The following is a 20,890-nucleotide window of genomic DNA, read 5'->3' as shown; positions in this document are numbered from 1 at the left end:
CTGCTGTAACCCGATGGACAAGATTTCCCCGGGCCATACTAGGAATGCAGCATTCGCCTGGCTTTCCAGTTTGGAATATTCTGAATGAATCTCAGTGAACTTTGTGAAGCTTTCTGGTTTTACCTCACCTGTTATCTCTGTTTTCAGATGAGGCTGCACAGGAGGCCTTGACCGACATGCCACCCAGGGCTGAAGAGGTGCTTTTCCACGTCTTTACTACTGTACACAACAGGACTTTACGCAGATAAGACCGTGCATATGTACTTCAGGGAGTTTTCTGCTATAGGAACCCTTGGGTGGGCCGCCTAAATGTTTTTTTGACCCACCCAAAAAGAAAATGAGGAAAATACATTGAAATCCAGCCATTACTTGGGGAAGAAAATGTGTGTGCGTATGTGAAGGAATATGGTACTAATGAGTGAAGTTGGCTGCCCGATAGCCAATCCGGTCTTAACAGACTTGTTCTTGGGATCTTGGGCAGTAGATACTAGTAGCACCGTAGTGAGGAACATTTCCGTAGTGGCAGAGAAACAGGTCATTTATTTGACATGAGAGAAATCTCCCAGACTGAAGACTGTGGTCTCTATTAGCTACATCGTCTATACGTTTAAATTTGGGGTTTGTTAGGGTGACCCATTTATGGTAAATCTGCCCTCTGCATTTTAGTTTTGTGAATACCGGTAATTCGAGGTAGCTAGATAATGGGTTCATATTTTGCCTGTAAAACCATGGAAAAAGGCAAAATAGCATTAGAGGTCACAAATGGAAACTACGTTTGTAAGGTGACCACAAAGCCGAAACATTTCACTGACAAAACCCTTTCATGAAACGTTAAATATAAAGTAATTATATCTCATTACTTTCAATAACCCTCCTGTAACTACTTTATAACATTTTTAGTTTTGGAGAATTGATTTTGAACTAGTGAGCCTGTGACTCAACCTATGCTAGAGGTGCTGGAAGAGCCAGCTGAGAGACAGCAGGCAGGAGACAATGTCACTTAACGCTGTGTGCCTTGCCACACCCCCTGCCCCGCCCCAGACCACACCCACCACCCAAGGCCCTTTTGATCCAGATAAAACCCTGTACCTGTGTGGATGTGTTTTGTGTTTGTAATCAGTGTGTTTCCTGTGTGTAGGAGTTGGACCCAGTGACACTCCACAACCAGGCTCTGATGAACATGGAGAAGAAGCCGTCGGAGGGTTTTGAGAAGCTGGCCTTCCTCCTGCAGCAGATCCCATTTCCCCCGGTCACATTTGGAAATCTGCTGCTGCTGTACTGCAAATATGAGGTATGGCTAATAGGTACTGTTGATCATTCCTGTCTAATCAGGGCGCTGTCTGAGGGGGGCGCTGTCTGAGGGGGGCGCTGTCTGAGGGGGGCGCTGTCTGATTGGCCATCTGCTGGTTTGATTGCTGACCTCTTTTTCCAGCTGTGAGTTAAAAGATATTGTAACATGCTTAAAAATTTACAGATCAAAAATATGAGCTATTCTTAGAATTCTAGCTGGAACCTGTGTGGCTAAATAGAAAGTTCTGAGTGGGCAGCAGGACATTTTGTGTGTCTACATGTTTAGTCAGGATTAGGATTCAGAAGTTCAGGCTGCCCATCATGGGGCATGTTTTAATTTCAACAAAGTAAATTGCTATTTGAACATTGACAAATTATTGACTTGGCATTGTCGTAATATGTTTTTAGTAGTAAATACTTGTTAATATTTGCAGAGACAGATGTTTCCCCTGTACTGGTTGACTGGTTGTCGCTGGTATAAATGAGGAAGGTACGCCCTGTCTGAGTGGCCAGTGTGCACGCTAGGTTCAGCTCTGCGGCAGCTCGCCAGAGATTGAGCGTTTTGCAAGTTGAGTGAGCGGACAGTGTGCACGTAGCATTACTCCGCATAATTGTGTCTCTCTGTCTGCTCCTCTCACTCTGTCTCACTCCTTCAGTATTTTGACCTGGCTGCTGATGTCATGGCGGAGAATGCTCACCTCACCTACAAGTTCCTCACCCCGGTAACAATCAGTCCTGTTCATTGCCTTGGTTTCAGCTGGGCTTTTTTCATACTTGCTTCAAAGGCTTAAGTAATTGCTGTTTGAATGACAGATGGACGTTTAACATATAGTTCATATCTTCTGGTCCCCCCAACTTTCTGCAAGATAATTCTGTGTTTACTCTGTGTTTACTCTGTGTTCCAGTATCTCTATGAGTTTCTGGACGCCATGTTGACCTGCCAGACAGCTCCTGAGGAGGTAACATAAAAACACCACAACTTCTACTATTACTTATGTTACTACTACACTATTACTCTTAATAACACCACTAAGACTAGCAACACTAATTCTACTACTATTACTTATGTTACTAGAACACTATTACTCTTAATAACACCACTAAGACTAGCAACACTAATTCTACTACTATTACTTATGTTACTAGAACACTATTACTCTTAATAACACCACTAAGACAAGCAACACTAATTCTACTACTATTACTTATGTTACTACTACACTATTACTCTTAATTACACCAGTACAACTAGCAACACTAATTCTACTACTATTACTTATGTTACTACTACACTATTACTCTTAATTACACCACTACAACTAGCAACACTAATTCTACTACTACTGTAACCAAGTGGGTGGATCAATGTGGGGGATATGTTACTGGTGGGGGTGACATGGGTCATGTGTGGGGGGTGACATGGGTCATGTATGGGGGTGACATGGGTCATGTGATTTAGCCACTTCCATTTTGGTTGCGGGGAAACACTTCATTGTGCTTCATGCTGCAACATATGTGGACTGCTGGAGTTTGGGAGCGGTAGCGTGTGAGGGTAGGCAAACGGGCTGGGACCTAACGGGCTGGGTCCTAACGGGCTGGGTCCTAACGGGCTGGGTCCTAACGGGCTGGGACCTAACGGGCTGGGACCTAACGGGCTGGGACCTAACGGGCTGGGACCTAACGGGCTGGGTAGGACCAGGACCGAGACACCAGGCTGGTGTTCCTGTCTACCTGCTGATAATTTTTGGGGTGCTGATCATACAGGGGTATGATGGCTGTATAGATGAACCCTACTACTACCACCACCACAATGACCACTACTACTACCACCACCACCACCACAATGACTACTACCACCACCACAATTACTACTACTACCACCACCACCACCACAATGACTACTACTTCTACTACTACTACCACCACCACCACAATGACTACTACCACCACCACAATTACTACTACTACCACCACCACCACAATGACTACTACTTCTACTACTACTACTACCACCACCACAATGACTACTACTACTACCACCACCACAATGACTACTACTACTTCTACTACTACTACCACCACCACAATGACTACTACTTCTACTACTACTACCACCACAATGACTACTACTTCTACTACTACTACCACCACAATGACTACTACTACTACTACTACCACCACCACAATGACTACTACTACTACTACCACCACAATGACTACTACTACTACTACTACTACTACTACTACCACCACCACCACAATGACTACTACTGCTACTACTACTACTACTACTAACACCGCTAATACCTCTTCAGCTACTTCTAATAACACCACTAGTTCCACTAGTTCTAACAATACTAATACCACTTCAGCTATTACCACTACCATTCCACGTGTAGACAGCACAGTTCAGTCACTATGATGGAACATCTGGAGTCCAAAATATGCCTATTCCATAGAGACATTGTGGGGTACTGCCAGTTTAAAAGACGAGCTCTTGGCCATTGAGTAGACATTATTTTGGCCACCATTTTAACTGTCACAATGAAAACCCAGAATAACAGTTGTGGCTTTGTCTGATTCACTGCCGAATATGCCGCTACTCCTACTTCGCCCCTCTAAAATGCTGATTGACCCCATGTCTCTCTGGTGTTGGACAGGTTTTGTCTGTTTAATCCCATGTCTCTCTGGTGTTGAACAGGTTTTGTCTTATTGACTCCTGTTTGAACCCATGTCTCTTTGGTGTTGGACAGGTTTTGTCTGTTTAATCCCATGTCTCTCTGGTGTTGGACAGGTTTTGTCTGTTTAATCCCATGTCTCTCTGGTGTTGGACAGGTTTTGTCTGTTTAATCCCATGTCTCTCTGGTGTTGGACAGGTTTTGTCTGATTGACCCCATGTCTCTCTGGTGTTGGACAGGTTTTGTCTGATTGACCCCATGTCTCTCTGGTGTTGGACAGGTTTTGTCTGTTTGACCCCATGTCTCTCTGGTGTTGGACAGGTTTTGTCTGTTTAATCCCATGTCTCTCTGGTGTTGGACAGGTTTTGTCTTATTGACTCCTGTTTGAACCCATGTCTCTTTGGTGTTGGACAGGTTTTGTCTGTTTGACCCCATGTCTCTGGTGTTGGACAGGTTTTGTCCGTTTAATCCCATGTCTCTCTGGTGTTGAACAGGTTTTGTCTTATTGATTCTTCTTTGAACCCATGTCTCTCTGGTGTTGAACAGGTTTTGTCTGTTTGACCCCATGTCTCTCTGGTGTTGGACAGGTTTTGTCTTATTGACTCCTGTTTGAACCCATGTCTCTTTGGTGTTGGACAGGTTTTGTCTGTTTGACCCCATGTCTCTGGTATTGGACAGGTTTTGTCTGATTGACCCCATGTCTCTCTGGTGTTGGACAGGTTTTGTCTAATTGACCCCATGTCTCTCTGGTGTTGGACAGGTTTTGTCTGATTGACCCCATGTCTCTCTAGTGTTGGACAGATTTTGTCTGATTGACCCCATGTCTCTCTGGTGTTGGACAGGTTTTGTCTGATTGACCCCATGTCTCTCTGGTGTTGGACAGGTTTTGTCTGTTTGACCCCATGTCTCTCTGGTGTTGGACAGGTTTTGTCTTATTGACTCCTGTTTGAACCCATGTCTCTCTGGTGTTGGACAGGTTTTGTCTTATTGACTCCTGTTTGAACCCATGTCTCTTTGGTGTTGGACAGGTTTTGTCTGTTTGACCCCATGTCTCTGGTGTTGGACAGGTTTTGTCCGTTTAATCCCATGTCTCTCTGGTGTTGAACAGGTTTTGTCTTATTGATTCTTCTTTGAACCCATGTCTCTCTGGTGTTGAACAGGTTTTGTCTGTTTGACCCCATGTCTCTCTGGTGTTGGACAGGTTTTGTCTTATTGACTCCTGTTTGAACCCATGTCTCTTTGGTGTTGGACAGGTTTTGTCTGTTTGACCCCATGTCTCTGGTATTGGACAGGTTTTGTCTGATTGACCCCATGTCTCTCTGGTGTTGGACAGGTTTTGTCTAATTGACCCCATGTCTCTCTGGTGTTGGACAGGTTTTGTCTGATTGACCCCATGTCTCTCTAGTGTTGGACAGATTTTGTCTGATTGACCCCATGTCTCTCTGGTGTTGGACAGGTTTTGTCTGATTGACCCCATGTCTCTCTGGTGTTGGACAGGTTTTGTCTGTTTGACCCCATGTCTCTCTGGTGTTGGACAGGTTTTGTCTTATTGACTCCTGTTTGAACCCATGTCTCTCTGGTGTTGAACAGGTTTTGTCTTATTGATTCTTCTTTGAACCCATGTCTCTCTGGTGTTGAACAGGTTTTGTCTGTTTGACCCCATGTCTCTCTGGTGTTGGACAGGTTTTGTCTAATTGACTCCTGTTTGAACCCATGTCTCTTTGGTGTTGGACAGGTTTTGTCTGTTTGACCCCATGTCTCTCTGGTGTTGAACAGGTTTTGTCTTATTGACTCCTGTTTGAACCCATGTCTCTTTGGTGTTGGACAGGTTTTGTCTGTTTGACCCCATGTCTCTGGTGTTGGACAGGTTTTGTCTGATTGACCCCATGTCTCTCTGGTGTTGGACAGGTTTTGTCTGATTGACCCCATGTCTCTCTGGTGTTGGACAGGTTTTGTCTGATTGACCCCATGTCTCTCTGGTGTTGGACAGGTTTTGTCTGATTGACCCCATGTCTCTCTGGTGTTGGACAGGCCTTCAGGAAGTTTGATGAGATGAACGCTAAGCTGACGGATCAGCTACGCAAGCAGACTAAACAGGTTACGTTCACCCATCTTAATAATTATTCTCCACCTCCTATCTTTCTTTCATTCTTTCTTTACTCCATCCACCTCACTTTCATCTTCCCTTTCTTCTTTCCATTTGGGCCAGTCAGGTAAATATTTATTGGTAAATTCCTTGGTAAAATAAGTATTTGGTAACCTACAAACAAGCAAGATTTCTGGCTCTCACAGACCTGTAACTTCTTCAAGAGGCTCCTCTGTCCTCTACTCGTTACCTGTATTAATGGCACCTGTTTGAACTTGTTATCAGTATAAAAGACACCTGTCCACAACCTCAAACAGTCACACTCCAAACTCCACTATGGCCAAGACCAAAGAGCTGTCAAAGGACACCAGAAACAAAATTGTAGACCTGCACCAGGCTGGGAAGACTGAATCTGCAATAGGTAAGCAGCTTGGTGTGAAGAAATCAACTGTGGGAGCAATTATAAGAAAATGGAAGACATACAAGACCACTGATAATCTCCCTCGATCCGGGGCTCCACGCAAGATCTCACCCTGTGGGGTCAAAATTATCACAAGAACGGAGAGCAAAATTCCCAGAACCACACGGAGGGACCTAGTGAATGACCTGAAGAGAGCTGGGATCAAAGTAACAAAGGCTACCATCAGTAACACACTACGCCGCCAGGGACTCAAATCCTGCAGTGCCAGACATGTCCCCCTGCTTAAGTACATGTCTAGGCCCGTCTCAGGATTGCTAAAGAGCATTTGGATGATCCAGAAGAGGATTGGGAGAATGTCATATGGTCAGATGAAACCAAAATATAACTTTTTGGTAAAAACTCAACTCGTCGTGTTTGGAGGAGAAAGAATGCTGAGTTGCATCCAAATAACACCATACCTACTGTGAAGCATGGGGGTGGAAACATCATGCTTTGGGGCTGTTTTTCTGCAAAGGGAACAGGACGACTGATCCATGTAAAGGAAAGAATGAATGGGGCCATGCATTTTGAGATTTTGAGTGAAAACCTCCTTCCATCAGCAAGGGCATTGAAGATGAAACGTGGCTGGGTCTCTCAGCATGACAATGATCCCAAACACACCGCCCGGCCAACGAAGGATACAAAGCATTTCAAGGTCCTGGAGTGGCCTAGCCAGTCACCAGATCTCAACCCCATAGAAAATATTTGGAGGGAGTTGAAAGTCTGTGTTGCCCAGCGACAGCCCCAAAACATCACTGCTCTAGAGGAGATCTGCATGGAGGAATGGGCCAAAATACCAGCAACAGTGTGTGAAGACTTACAGAAAACATTTGACCTCTGTCAATGCCAACAAAGGGTATATAACAAAGTATTGAGATTAACTTTTGTTATTGACCAAATACTTATTTTCCACCATAATTTACCAATAAATTCATAAAAAATCCTACAATGTGATTTTCTGGAAAAAAAATTCTCATTTTGAAAATGTTAAAATTACAGGCCTCTCTCATCTTTTTAAGTGGGAGAACTTGAACAATTGGTGGCTGACTAAAAACTTTTTTGCCCCACTGTAAATTTATTTTTCTTTTGTATTTCTATGCTGAATGTAAATTGATGAATAAAGTCTCTCTCTCTCTCTGTCAGTCTCTCTATCTGTCTGTCTCTAGTGCAGTCCTTTAAAGAAAGTTCCAAAGGGAATAGGGCACTGTTTGGGTTCAAATTATTTTTTTCTAGATCTCCAGACCGTTTTTTTCTTTAGTCTGGGCAAACGTCTGCTGTTTCCACATCATATTATTTTTATTGTTCCTCTCAACATCAGCATTCCTCTCAACTGTTCATGATAGATTTTAGCTATAGGTAATGTGAGTGGTGGTATACAGCCAATATACCGTGGCTATGAGCTGTTCTTTGACAGATATATATATTGGCAATACAAACCCCTGAGATGTCTTACTGCTGTTATAAACTAGCTAACACAAGCTAGCCTTGATCTGAGTCTGTGTTGTCTTCTCAGGAGCAGGAAGCCAGGCTGTGACTTGTGTGTAGAATTGTTCAATAGGATGAGAATTATTTTTAATCTGGGTTGTCGTCATTAAGGTGCAGGAAGCCAAGCTGACCCGTGATAATGAAGCCTTGAAGAAGACCCTCCAGGACTATGATGAGCTGTTGGAGAAGTGAGTAGACCTTTCCCAACTATGTTTTCTCTCCTGTTTGATTTGTGGCTCATCTCAGCTTGTTAAATAAAACAACTAAATAAATTGTTTTACTGTCCTGAAGATACATCCCAGTGCTGATGGCCCAGGCTAAGATCTACTGGAACAGGGAGAACTACCAGATGGTGGAGAAGATCTTTCGGAAATCGGTGGAGTTCTGTAATGGACATGACACATGGAGGCTCAATGTAGCTCACGTCCTCTTCATGCAAGAGAACAAGTACAAGGAGGCCATTGGCTTCTATGAGCCTATTGTTAAGAAGCACTACGACAATGTGAGTAAATGACAGAGGAAAGGGAATTGGTTCGATGGATGGATGAAAGGAAGGATGGTTAGGTGCATGTATGGATGGATGAAAGGAAGGAGGGTTAGGTGCATGTATGGATGTATGGATGAAAGGAAGGAGGGTTAGGTGCATGTATGGATGGATGGATGAAAGGAAAGATGGTTAGGTGCATGGATGGATGGATGGATGGATGAAAGGAAGGAGGGTTAGGTGGATGGATGGATGGATGGATGAAAGGAAGGAGGGTTAGGTGCATGGATGGATGGAATGATGGATGGATGAAAGGAAGGAGGGTTAGGTGCATGTATGGATGGATGGATGGATGAAAGGAAGGGTGGTTAGGTGCATGTATGTATGGATGAAAGGAAGGATGGTTAGGTGCATGTATGTATGGATGAAAGGAAGGATGTTAGGTGCATGTATGTATGTATGTATGTATGGATGAAAGGAAGGAGGGTTAGGTGCATGTATGGATGGATGGATGTATGAAAGGAAGGAGGGTTAGGTGCATGTATGTATGTATGAAAGGAAGGATGTTAGGTGCATGTATGTATGTATGAAAGGAAGGATGTTAGGTGCATGTATGTATGTATGTATGTATGGATGAAAGGAAGGAGGGTTAGGTGCATGTATGGATGGATGGATGTATGAAAGGAAGGAGGGTTAGGTGCATGTATGGATGGAATGATGGATGGATGAAAGGAAGGAGGGTTAGGTGCATGTATGGAATGATGGATGGATGTATGAAAGGAAGGAGGGTTAGGTGCATGTATGGAATGATGGATGGATGTATGAAAGGAAGGAGGGTTAGGTGCATGTATGGATGGATGGATGGATGGATGGATGGATGGATGTATGAAAGGAAGGAGGGTTAGGTGCATGTATGGAATGATGGATGGATGTATGAAAGGAAGGAGGGTTAGGTGCATGTATGGATGGAATGATGGATGGATGAAAGGAAGGAGGGTTAGGTGCATGGATGGATGGATAGATGAAAGGAAGGAGGGTTAGGTGCATGAATGGATGGATGTTTTTCCAGCTGTTAAAGTCTGTCTGTCTTCCCCTGCTGACTGTGTTAGGTGGAACATTGTAATATACAGGAGTGTCCCTGCAAACCCAAACCCTCGGTAACACGTTTGTCTGTACACCAGTTCCACCCTGGTGGCTGAGTGACTGTGAGGCCTGATGCCCACCAGATGCCTCAAACTTGTTGCATTGTGTCAGAAGTCATTCATTGTCAATGGAGCCTTCTGAAAAAGTGTTTCCAATGGGATGCTGCATTGCAGTGCGTTTAGTGTAAGACATGCGTTCAATATTTTCAAATCATGCGTGGGTTTTACTGTTGTGTTGGTACGACAGAAGGTTCAAGATCCCAATGAAACTAGTGGCACATAGTATGTAGCAGGCTAAATTTGACAATATGCTAAATAAAATAAGTGGCTACAGTAGGCTACCTAACCCACTCAAAAATGAATGAAGTACATGGCTACCTACAGCGGTCCGCTAGCTTTGTATCAGACGACTGTACAAGGCTAACCATTCCACTCTAGCTGAACTGAATCACCAGCAGCTATATTCCACAGCTATAGTACCAGTCAACTGACCAATCCTGATCCAGGCAGGATTTTTGGGGTTGAGTCCCAGTAGCAATATGTACTTTGGTCGTATAGAGCAGATTCTCTAGACACTGAAAAAAATCATCTTCTCCTTCATGCTTCCAACCATATTGCCTTGTGAAAGCATGTGTGTCAAGTACGAAGACGTAGGTGCAGGACTTCGGACTAAAATAACGTTTGCTACATTTTGACGCATTTGGTGGCAATCGGGTGCGAGTGTGGTGCCTGGGGGGGCGGGGCCAGTGAATGCATTGACTCGTCTCTTTGCATGTAGAGATGTTATCTAGTGGTGTTTCTGCAGGGGCATCTACTAGTCCAACCCCTGTTGGATATCCGTCCTAACAAGCGATGTGGTAGCATGTCGACTGACAGGTTGATGTGTTGTTATAGTTCCTCCTTCTTCACCTCCATTCCTCAGCTCTCTCTGTCCCTCCCTCCCTCTCCCTAGATCCTGGACGTCAGTGCTGCTGTAATGGCTAACCTGTGTGTCTCCTACATCATGACCAACCAGAATGAAGAGGTGGGGAATGCGTGTATGTGTGTGTGACAGCGTGTGTGACAGCGTGTGACCTGTGTATGAGTGTGTGACAGCGTGTGACCTGTGTATGAGTGTGTGACAGCGTGTGACCTGTGTATGAGTGTGTGACAGCGTGTGACCTGTGTATGAGTGTGTGACAGCGTGTGACCTGTGTATGAGTGTGTGACAGCGTGTGACCTGTGTATGTGTGTGTGACAGCGTGTGACCTGTGTATGTGTGTGTGACAGCGTGTGACCTGTGTATGAGTGTGTGACAGCGTGTGACCTGTGTATGAGTGTGTGACAGCGTGTGACCTGTGTATGAGTGTGTGACAGCGTGTGACCTGTGTATGAGTGTGTGACAGCGTGTGACCTGTGTATGAGTGTGTGACAGCGTGTGACCTGTGTATGAGTGTGTGACAGCGTGTGACCTGTGTATGAGTGTGTGACAGCGTGTGACCTGTGTATGAGTGTGTGACAGCGTGTGACCTGTGTATGAGTGTGTGACAGCGTGTGACCTGTGTATGAGTGTGTGACAGCGTGTGACCTGTGTATGAGTGTGTGACAGCGTGTGACCTGTGTATGAGTGTGTGACAGCGTGTGACCTGTGTATGAGTGTGTGACAGCGTGTGACCTGTGTATGAGTGTGTGACAGCGTGTGACCTGTGTATGAGTGTGTGACAGCGTGTGACGTGTGTATGTGTGTGTGACAGCGTGTGACGTGTGTATGAGTGTGTGACCTGTGTATGAGTGTGTGACAGCGTGTGACCTGTGTATGAGTGTGTGACAGCGTGTGACGTGTGTATGTGTGTGTGACAGCGTGTGACGTGTGTATGTGTGTGTGACAGCGTGTGACGTGTGTATGAGTGTGTGACAGCGTGTGACGTGTGTATGTGTGTGTGACAGCGTGTGACGTGTGTATGAGTGTGTGACAGCGTGTGACGTGTGTATGAGTGTGTGACAGCGTGTGACGTGTGTATGTGTGTGTGACAGCGTGTGACCTGTGTATGAGTGTGTGACAGCGTGTGACCTGTGTATGAGTGTGTGACAGCGTGTGACCTGTGTATGAGTGTGTGACAGCGTGTGACGTGTGTATGTGTGTGTGACAGCGTGTGACCTGTGTATGAGTGTGTGACAGCGTGTGACGTGTGTATGTGTGTGTGACAGCGTGTGACCTGTGTATGAGTGTGTGACAGCGTGTGACGTGTGTATGAGTGTGTGACAGCGTGTGACGTGTGTATGTGTGTGTGACAGCGTGTGACGTGTGTATGTGTGTGTGACAGCGTGTGACCTGTGTATGAGTGTGTGACAGCTTGTGACCTGTGTTTGAGTGTGTGACGTGTGTATGAGTGTGTGACGTGTGTATGTGTGTGTGACAGCGTGTGACCTGTGTATGTGTGTGTGACAGCGTGTGACGTGTGTATGTGTGTGTGACAGCGTGTGACAGCGTGTGATGTGTGTATGTGTGTGTGACAGCGTGTGACAGCATGTGACGTGTGTGTGTGGATGTAATGGATGTGTGTGCATAAAGTCTGAACCTGGGACAGGAGGGCTGGGTGTGAAACTCACAACCACTTTCCGACTCCTCCACAGGCTGAGGAACTGATGAGGCGGATGGAGAAGGAGGAGGAACAGATCTCTTACGACCAACCCGATAAGAAGGTCTTCCACCTCTGTATCGTCAATCTGGTTATAGGGTGAGTAGTTCTATTCTCATTGGCAAGTGCATGGTGCTTGCAAAGCCAGGGTTGTGGGTATGATTCCCCTGTATGAAAAATATAATAAAATTTGATCCCTGCAGTTAATCGCTATGGATAAGAGTATCTGCTAAATGTAATGTAAATGTAATTAGTATTATTCTATCTATATTTCAGGACCCTGTACACTCAGAATGTGTGTATGAGGGGTGTTGTCACATTTATTTGGCTTATCTTGTTTAATAAAGCTGAGTAAATGAAAAAGGAGCAATCTATAGCAGCAGTCTAGAATTCTGTTGGGATCTGAATGGTTAATAAATGTGAGTAAATGAAAAAGGAGCCTGTTTGCCTTTGGAACTCGCCATTTTGGATTTTCAGCTTTTTGGGAATTGTGAAAAACACTTGAAATGCTTCTCCTCTGGCAGCCAAGGACTCATCCAGATGAAAATTGGTAGTAATTTAGGGTACCTGATGCAGAACAGCCACTATCGACCAATAAGACTTAATGTGGGGGAGCTTGCAGGCAAATATCAGTCAGGAATATTTGCACATCAACATCATTTGGTAGTAATGTTGCAAATGTTGTCAAGACTAAATGTTATACAATAACATTCAGATTAACCACGTGTTTCTGTCTCTCTTCTAGGACCCTGTACTGTTTTCATTAATATTGTTAATATCTATCTTCCAGGACCCTGTACTGTTTTCATTCATATTGTTTATCTATCTTCCAGGACCCTGTACTGTTTTCATTAATATTGTTTATATCTATCTTCCAGGACCCTGTACGGTTTTCATTCATATTGTTTATATCTATCTTCCAGGACCCTGTACTGTGCCAAGGGGAACTATGACTTTGGAATAACTCGGGTCATCAAGAGTCTGGAGCCCTACAACAAGAAGGTTAGAAATTTTTTCTTTATTAAGTTTTAGGAAGAAAGTGTTTCTGGATGTTTCTAACATGTCCAACAAGTTACCACTAACATACAGTTTGGGCACAAGTTCTGTCCTCATCTACTCCTCCTGTCCCCCCTCCTCTGTCCATAAGGACCGTATGTCCTCATCTACTCCTCCTGTCCCCCCTCCTCTGTCCATAAGGACTGTATGTCCTCATCTACTCCTCCTGTCCCCCCTCCTCTGTCCATAAGGACCGTATGTCCTCATCTACTCCTCCTGTCCCCCCTCCATCTATAAGGACACTGTCCTCATCTACTCCTCCTGTCCCCCCTCCTCTGTCCATAAGGACACTATGTCCTCATCTACTCCTCCTGTCAGTCAGTCAATCAATCAAATGTATTTATAAAGCCCTTTTTACAACAGCAGTTGTCACAAAGTCCCCCCTCCTCTGTCCATAAGGACACTATGTCCTCATCTACTCCTCCAGTCACCCGTCCTCTATCCATAAGGACACTGTCCTCATCATTTTGGGATAAATAGCCATGTCTCCAAAAAGTTATTTGAGTTTGTCAAAGAGATCTCCAAACACATTGTGTTGCAGTCATATTTAGAAATTTGTCATTGTTAAAGAGACCTCCCAACACATTGTGTTGTAGTCATATTTAGGAGTTTGTCATTGTTAAAGAGACCTCCCAACACATTGTGTTGTAGTCATATTTAGGAGTTTGTCCTTGTTAAAGAGACCTCCCAACACAGTGTTGTAGTCATATTTAGGAGTTTGTCATTGTTAAAGAGACCTCCCAACACATTGTGTTGTAGTCATATTTAGGAGTTTGTCATTGTTAAAGAGACCTCCCAACACATTGTGTTGTAGTCATATTTAGGAGTTTGTCCTCATTAAAGAGACCTCCCAACACATTGTGTTGTAGTCATATTTAGGAGTTTGTCCTCGTTAAAGAGACCTCCCAACACATTGTGTTGTAGTCATATTTAGGAGTTTGTCCTCATTAAAGAGACCTCCCAACACATTGTGTAGTAGTCATATTTAGGAGTTTGTCCTTGTTAAAGAGACCTCCCAACACATTGTGTTGTAGTCATATTTAGGAGTTTGTCCTCGTTAAAGAGACCTCCCAACACATTGTGTTGTAGTCATATTTAGGAGTTTGTCCTCATTAAAGAGACCTCCCAACACATTGTGTTGTAGTCATATTTAGGAGTTTGTCCTCGTTAAAGAGACCTCCCAACACATTGTGTTGTAGTCATATTTAGGAGTTTGTCCTCGTTAAAGAGACCTCCCAACACATTGTGTAGTAGTCATATTTAGGAGTTTGTCCTTGTTAAAGAGACCTCCCAACACATTGTGTTGTAGTCATATTTAGGAGTTTGTCCTTGTTAAAGAGACCTCCCAACACATTGTGTTGTAGTCATATTTAGGAGTTTGTCCTTGTTAAAGAGACCTCCCAACACATTGTGTTGTAGTCATATTTAGGAGTTTGTCCTTGTTAAAGAGACCTCCCAACACAGTGTTGTAGTCATATTTAGGAGTTTGTCCTTGTTAAAGAGACCTCCCAACACATTGTGTTGTAGTCATATTTAGGAGTTTGTCCTTGTTAAAGAGACCTCCCAACACAGTGTTGTAGTCATATTTAGGAGTTTGTCATTGTTAAAGAGACCTCCCAACACATTGTGTTGTAGTCATATTTAGGAGTTTGTCATTGTTAAAGAGACCTCCCAACACATTGTGTTGTAGTCATATTTAGGAGTTTGTCCTCATTAAAGAGACCTCCCAACACATTGTGTTGTAGTCATATTTAGGAGTTTGTCCTTGTTAAAGAGACCTCCCAACACATTGTGTTGTAGTCATATTTAGGAGTTTGTCCTTGTTAAAGAGACCTCCCAACACAGTGTTGTAGTCATATTTAGGAGTTTGTCATTGTTAAAGAGACCTCCCAACACATTGTGTTGTAGTCATATTTAGGAGTTTGTCATTGTTAAAGAGACCTCCCAACACATTGTGTTGTAGTCATATTTAGGAGTTTGTCCTCATTAAAGAGACCTCCCAACACATTGTGTTGTAGTCATATTTAGGAGTTTGTCCTCGTTAAAGAGACCTCCCAACACATTGTGTTGTAGTCATATTTAGGAGTTTGTCCTCATTAAAGAGACCTCCCAACACATTGTGTAGTAGTCATATTTAGGAGTTTGTCCTTGTTAAAGAGACCTCCCAACACATTGTGTTGTAGTCATATTTAGGAGTTTGTCCTCGTTAAAGAGACCTCCCAACACATTGTGTTGTAGTCATATTTAGGAGTTTGTCCTCATTAAAGAGACCTCCCAACACATTGTGTTGTAGTCATATTTAGGAGTTTGTCCTCGTTAAAGAGACCTCCCAACACATTGTGTTGTAGTCATATTTAGGAGTTTGTCCTCGTTAAAGAGACCTCCCAACACATTGTGTAGTAGTCATATTTAGGAGTTTGTCCTTGTTAAAGAGACCTCCCAACACATTGTGTTGTAGTCATATTTAGGAGTTTGTCCTTGTTAAAGAGACCTCCCAACACATTGTGTTGTAGTCATATTTAGGAGTTTGTCCTTGTTAAAGAGACCTCCCAACACATTGTGTTGTAGTCATATTTAGGAGTTTGTCCTTGTTAAAGAGACCTCCCAACACAGTGTTGTAGTCATATTTAGGAGTTTGTCCTTGTTAAAGAGACCTCCCAACACATTGTGTTGTAGTCATATTTAGGAGTTTGTCCTTGTTAAAGAGACCTCCCAACACAGTGTTGTAGTCATATTTAGGAGTTTGTCATTGTTAAAGAGACCTCCCAACACATTGTGTTGTAGTCATATTTAGGAGTTTGTCATTGTTAAAGAGACCTCCCAACACATTGTGTTGTAGTCATATTTAGGAGTTTGTCCTCATTAAAGAGACCTCCCAACACATTGTGTTGTAGTCATATTTAGGAGTTTGTCCTTGTTAAAGAGACCTCCCAACACATTGTGTTGTAGTCATATTTAGGAGTTTGTCCTTGTTAAAGAGACCTCCCAACACAGTGTTGTAGTCATATTTAGGAGTTTGTCATTGTTAAAGAGACCTCCCAACACATTGTGTTGTAGTCATATTTAGGAGTTTGTCATTGTTAAAGAGACCTCCCAACACATTGTGTTGTAGTCATATTTAGGAGTTTGTCATTGTTAAAGAGACCTCCCAACACATTGTGTTGTAGTCATATTTAGGAGTTTGTCCTCATTAAAGAGACCTCCCAACACATTGTGTTGTAGTCATAATTAGGAGTTTGTCCTCATTAAAGAGACCTCCCAACACATTGTGTTGTAGTCATATTTAGGAGTTTGTCATTGTTAAAGAGACCTCCCAACACATTGTGTTGTAGTCATATTTAGGAGTTTGTCCTCATTAAAGAGACCTCCCAACACATTGTGTTGTAGTCATATTTAGGAGTTTGTCCTTGTTAAAGAGACCTCCCAACACATTGTGTTGTAGTCATATTTAGGAGTTTGTCCTTGTTAAAGAGACCTCCCAACACAGTGTTGTAGTCATATTTAGGAGTTTGTCATTGTTAAAGAGACCTCCCAACACATTGTGTTGTAGTCATATTTAGGAGTTTGTCATTGTTAAAGAGACCTCCCAACACATTGTGTTGTAGTCATATTTAGGAGTTTGTCATTGTTAAAGAGACCTCCCAACACATTGTGTTGTAGTCATATTTAGGAGTTTGTCCTCATTAAAGAGACCTCCCAACACATTGTGTTGTAGTCATATTTAGGAGTTTGTCCTCGTTAAAGAGACCTCCCAACACATTGTGTTGTAGTCATATTTAGGAGTTTGTCCTCATTAAAGAGACCTCCCAACACATTGTGTAGTAGTCATATTTAGGAGTTTGTCCTTGTTAAAGAGACCTCCCAACACATTGTGTTGTAGTCATATTTAGGAGTTTGTCCTCATTAAAGAGACCTCCCAACACATTGTGTTGTAGTCATATTTAGGAGTTTGTCCTCGTTAAAGAGACCTCCCAACACATTGTGTTGTAGTCATATTTAGGAGTTTGTCCTCATTAAAGAGACCTCCCAACACATTGTGTTGTAGTCATATTTAGGAGTTTGTCCTCGTTAAAGAGACCTCCCAACACATTGTGTTGTAGTCATATTTAGGAGTTTGTCTTCGTTAAAGAGACCTCCCAACACATTGTGTTGTAGTCATATTTAGGAGTTTGTCCTCATTAAAGAGACCTCCCAACACATTGTGTTGTAGTCATATTTAGGAGTTTGTCCTCGTTAAAGAGACCTCCCAACACATTGTGTTGTAGTCATATTTAGGAGTTTGTCCTCATTAAAGAGACCTCCCAACACATTGTGTAGTAGTCATATTTAGGAGTTTGTCCTCGTTAAAGAGACCTCCCAACACATTGTGTTGTAGTCATATTTAGGAGTTTGTCATTGTTAAAGAGACCTCCCAACACATTGTGTAGTAGTCATATTTAGGAGTTTGTCCTCGTTAAAGAGACCTCCCAACACATTGTGTTGTAGTCATATTTAGGAGTTTGTCATTGTTAAAGAGACCTCCCAACACATTGTGTTGTAGTCATATTTAGGAGTTTGTCCTTGTTAAAGAGACCTCCCAACACATTGTGTTGTAGTCATATTTAGGAGTGTATCGTTAACAGAAGCTTAACACACCTTCTTGTTATAGTTTTTCTTCTGGTAGTTGGGATGATGTAGCATTGTCTTGGTATGTAACAATATTTTGTATTGTAACTTTATTACTTGTAACTTTATTACTTATATACAATAAATTGTATTACTTTGGAATATAGATTACTACAGCCCTCCTCGTTCATCTTTACACTCGAGCTCTTAAGGCTACTGATCACACACATACGTAAGTTGAAGTGACCAGACATCCCTGAGTTCTGGGTCTCTGAACAGTCTGGGTCCCAGGGACACATGCCATTGTGGGCATCCCTGAGTTCTGGGTCCCTGAACAGTCTGGGTGGTCCCAGGGACACATGCTATTGTGGGCATCCCTGAGTTCTGGGTCCCTGAACAGTCTGGGTGGTCCCAGGGACACATGCTATTGTGGGCATCCCTGAGTTCTGGGTCCCTGAACAGTCTGGGTGGTCCCAGGGACACATGCCATTTTAATGTAAGGCTGGTGACGAAAGGAGTAGCTAACCTTTACTAAGGACTTCCAACATATGGTCATTTATGACAACATTTATTTACTAACAATATGGAGTCAGATTATTTATATTTATCACTATGGTTACATTCCCTTGCACTCATTTCCCTAGCCGTCCCCCAGTAACATTCTAAGTGGTAAACCTTTCAAACTACTCTAAAATACCCCTCACTACATAAGTACGCCATATAACATATAGGAACACCATATAACATATAGGAAAACCTTATAACATGTAGGTACACTTTACATCATAGTCTACAGAGTGTTTGATCCATGATTTGATTTACGCCAACCAAAACATGGCCCAGAGTTCTCCACCTGTATCCACTCACTTAGCCCAGCTGAACACACAGAGTTCCTCTGTTGGAGTGTGGTTGTTATTCTTAAAATCACCCAGACACACTCCGCTACCCAGCTGACCCACACAACAGACCCAAGGTTGCAGTTTGTTTTCACAAATACACTTTGGTTCCCTATTTTGTATTTCTGGAGGGGTTTGTGGCATAGATTTTATGAATGTTCAAAATGCGATTTATGAGACATTCATTCTGCATAGCAATGGGGAGCTAGCTTATTTACAACCAGAAATAATTAACCAAGTCTCAATACCTGGTTCTGTAGTCCTATTTCCCTGGTCCTGGGTCTCAATACCTGGTTCTGTAGTCCTATTTCCCTGGTCCTGGGTCTCAATACCTGGTTCTGTAGTCCTATTTCCCTGGTCCTGGGTCTCAATACCTGGTTCTGTAGTCCTATTTCCCTGGTCCTGGGTCTCAATACCTGGTTCTGTAGTCCTATTTCCCTGGTCCTAGGTCTCAATACCTGGTTCTGTAGTCCTATTTCCCTGGTCCTGGGTCTCAATACCTGGTTCTGTAGTCCTGGTTCTCTGGTCCTGGGTCTCAATACCTGGTTCTGTAGTCCTATTTCCCTGGTCCTGGGTCTCAATACCTGGTTCGGTAGTCCTGGTTCTCTGGTCCTGTGCCTTAATACCTGTTTCTATAGTCCTGGGTCTAACCTGCTACTCAGACAGGTTAAGGATTAGTTTCAGTTTGTTTTAGTAAATGTTAGTTTCAGCAAGGGCTTCTCATTCCCACACACTGAAAACAATTCTCTATCATCTAACCAGTTCCCATTCTCTCTCTGCGTGTGTGTGTGTGTGTGTGTGTGTGTGTGCGTGCATAGCTGGGAACAGATACATGGTTCTACGCTAAGCGATGTTTCCTGTCTCTGTTGGAGAACATGGCTAAACACATGATTATGCTCAGAGACTCGGTCATTCAGGAGTGTATTCAGTTCCTGGAGCACTGTGAAGGTAAGGAACACACTGACAAAAAGGAAGGCCTGCAAGGTGTCCATCTTTTTTAACTTGGTTTCAGGAGTCAAAGCAAGAAACAAAAAAAATCTACTGACTGAAACATAAATTGAGTCTGCAGGATCAAGTTCACATTCCGTTTTAGGTAGAGAACCCATAACCATCATTCTTAAGGAATCTAATGGTTAATTGTGACTTCTTAAAAGGGAATTCTACTTCCAAAGGAATAAAATGTTTAGTAACTTGGTCTGGTTTGCTCTTAACCATATAGGGTGTCTGGTGATGTACACCGAGATCATAAGACCTATGCCCTTAGAACAAAGATTATTGATGCCCATGTGTCTGGGAAGGGTTACAAAGCCATTTGTTAGCAATTATAAGTACATCATTCCACTGTCTGACAGATTATCTCCAAATGGAGAAAATTCCAGACCACTGGCATTCTACCAAATTTATCCCAAGAGCTGACCAAAAAAATCCCCATAACTTTTTAAGAACCCTAGGGTAACTCCAAAGGATCTATCGGCCTCTCTTGCCACGAGTCAACTGGCAGAGACTGCACAAACAAGACTGCTTTCAAAAAACAATATCAAGACATGACTTGCAAGGCCAGACCTGGGTAAAGACCAAAACTACTGGAACATTGTGCTCTGGACAGATGAGTCAAAGGGGGAGTTGTTTGACTGCCATGCCAGATGACTCAAAGCCTTTGAACAGAAGAACTTCATACAAACTGTAAAGCATTTTGGTTTGGGGCTGCTTTGCTGAATCAGAGCTTGGCCAACTTGGCATCATTTAGTTAAACATTAATTTAAAATTGTACAAAATTTTATTTGGGAGAATATAAATGCTGATGCCAACATGGACCTTGCAACAGGAAAATAATCCAAAACGCAGCAGCAACAGAATGGCTAAAATAGAATGAATGTGGCCCAGATCCAAACTATTTTGGAATGCTATGGGGGAATTGAAGTGGGCTGTGCATTGGGGAAAACCAGCTACTGAAGCTGGGGGTGTACTTTTTCCTGCTCTATAAAATTGCATTTGTGGTGATTCCAAATGACTGTTAGGTATAATATCTGTCAGTCATTTTGAAGTAAATATTACATGTCAATATGTCCAAATCTATAAAAAATACCAAC

The 20,890-nt window shown here is 43.0% G+C and overlaps 1 protein-coding gene across 3 annotated transcripts in view; it reads left to right on the top strand.

Moving 5' to 3' along the window:
• The window catches only part of flr (fleer), a 30,196-nt gene that overhangs the window by 8,291 nt on the left and 1,015 nt on the right, over window positions 1-20,890 (top strand). For 2 of the 3 annotated variants that reach the window (XM_034295663.1, XM_013136168.3), the window contains exons 8-18: window positions 148-197; window positions 1,139-1,291; window positions 1,947-2,012; window positions 2,196-2,249; window positions 6,000-6,065; window positions 8,111-8,187; window positions 8,291-8,501; window positions 10,578-10,649; window positions 12,239-12,342; window positions 13,167-13,245; window positions 19,619-19,748. In XM_034295663.1, the coding sequence (XP_034151554.1) occupies window positions 148-197; window positions 1,139-1,291; window positions 1,947-2,012; window positions 2,196-2,249; window positions 6,000-6,065; window positions 8,111-8,187; window positions 8,291-8,501; window positions 10,578-10,649; window positions 12,239-12,342; window positions 13,167-13,245; window positions 19,619-19,748 (1,062 nt within the window). The remainder of the gene's footprint in view (window positions 1-147; window positions 198-1,138; window positions 1,292-1,946; window positions 2,013-2,195; window positions 2,250-5,999; window positions 6,066-8,110; window positions 8,188-8,290; window positions 8,502-10,577; window positions 10,650-12,238; window positions 12,343-13,166; window positions 13,246-19,618; window positions 19,749-20,890) is intronic. The other variant, XM_020051051.2, reaches the window with a different exon arrangement.

The sequence above is a fragment of the Esox lucius genome, chromosome 11, assembly GCF_011004845.1.
Source record: "Esox lucius isolate fEsoLuc1 chromosome 11, fEsoLuc1.pri, whole genome shotgun sequence".
NCBI classification, from domain to species: Eukaryota; Metazoa; Chordata; class Actinopteri; order Esociformes; family Esocidae; genus Esox; species Esox lucius.
The sequence above is the reverse complement of the archived record's forward strand: the minus strand, read 5'-3'. Positions and strand labels throughout refer to the sequence as shown.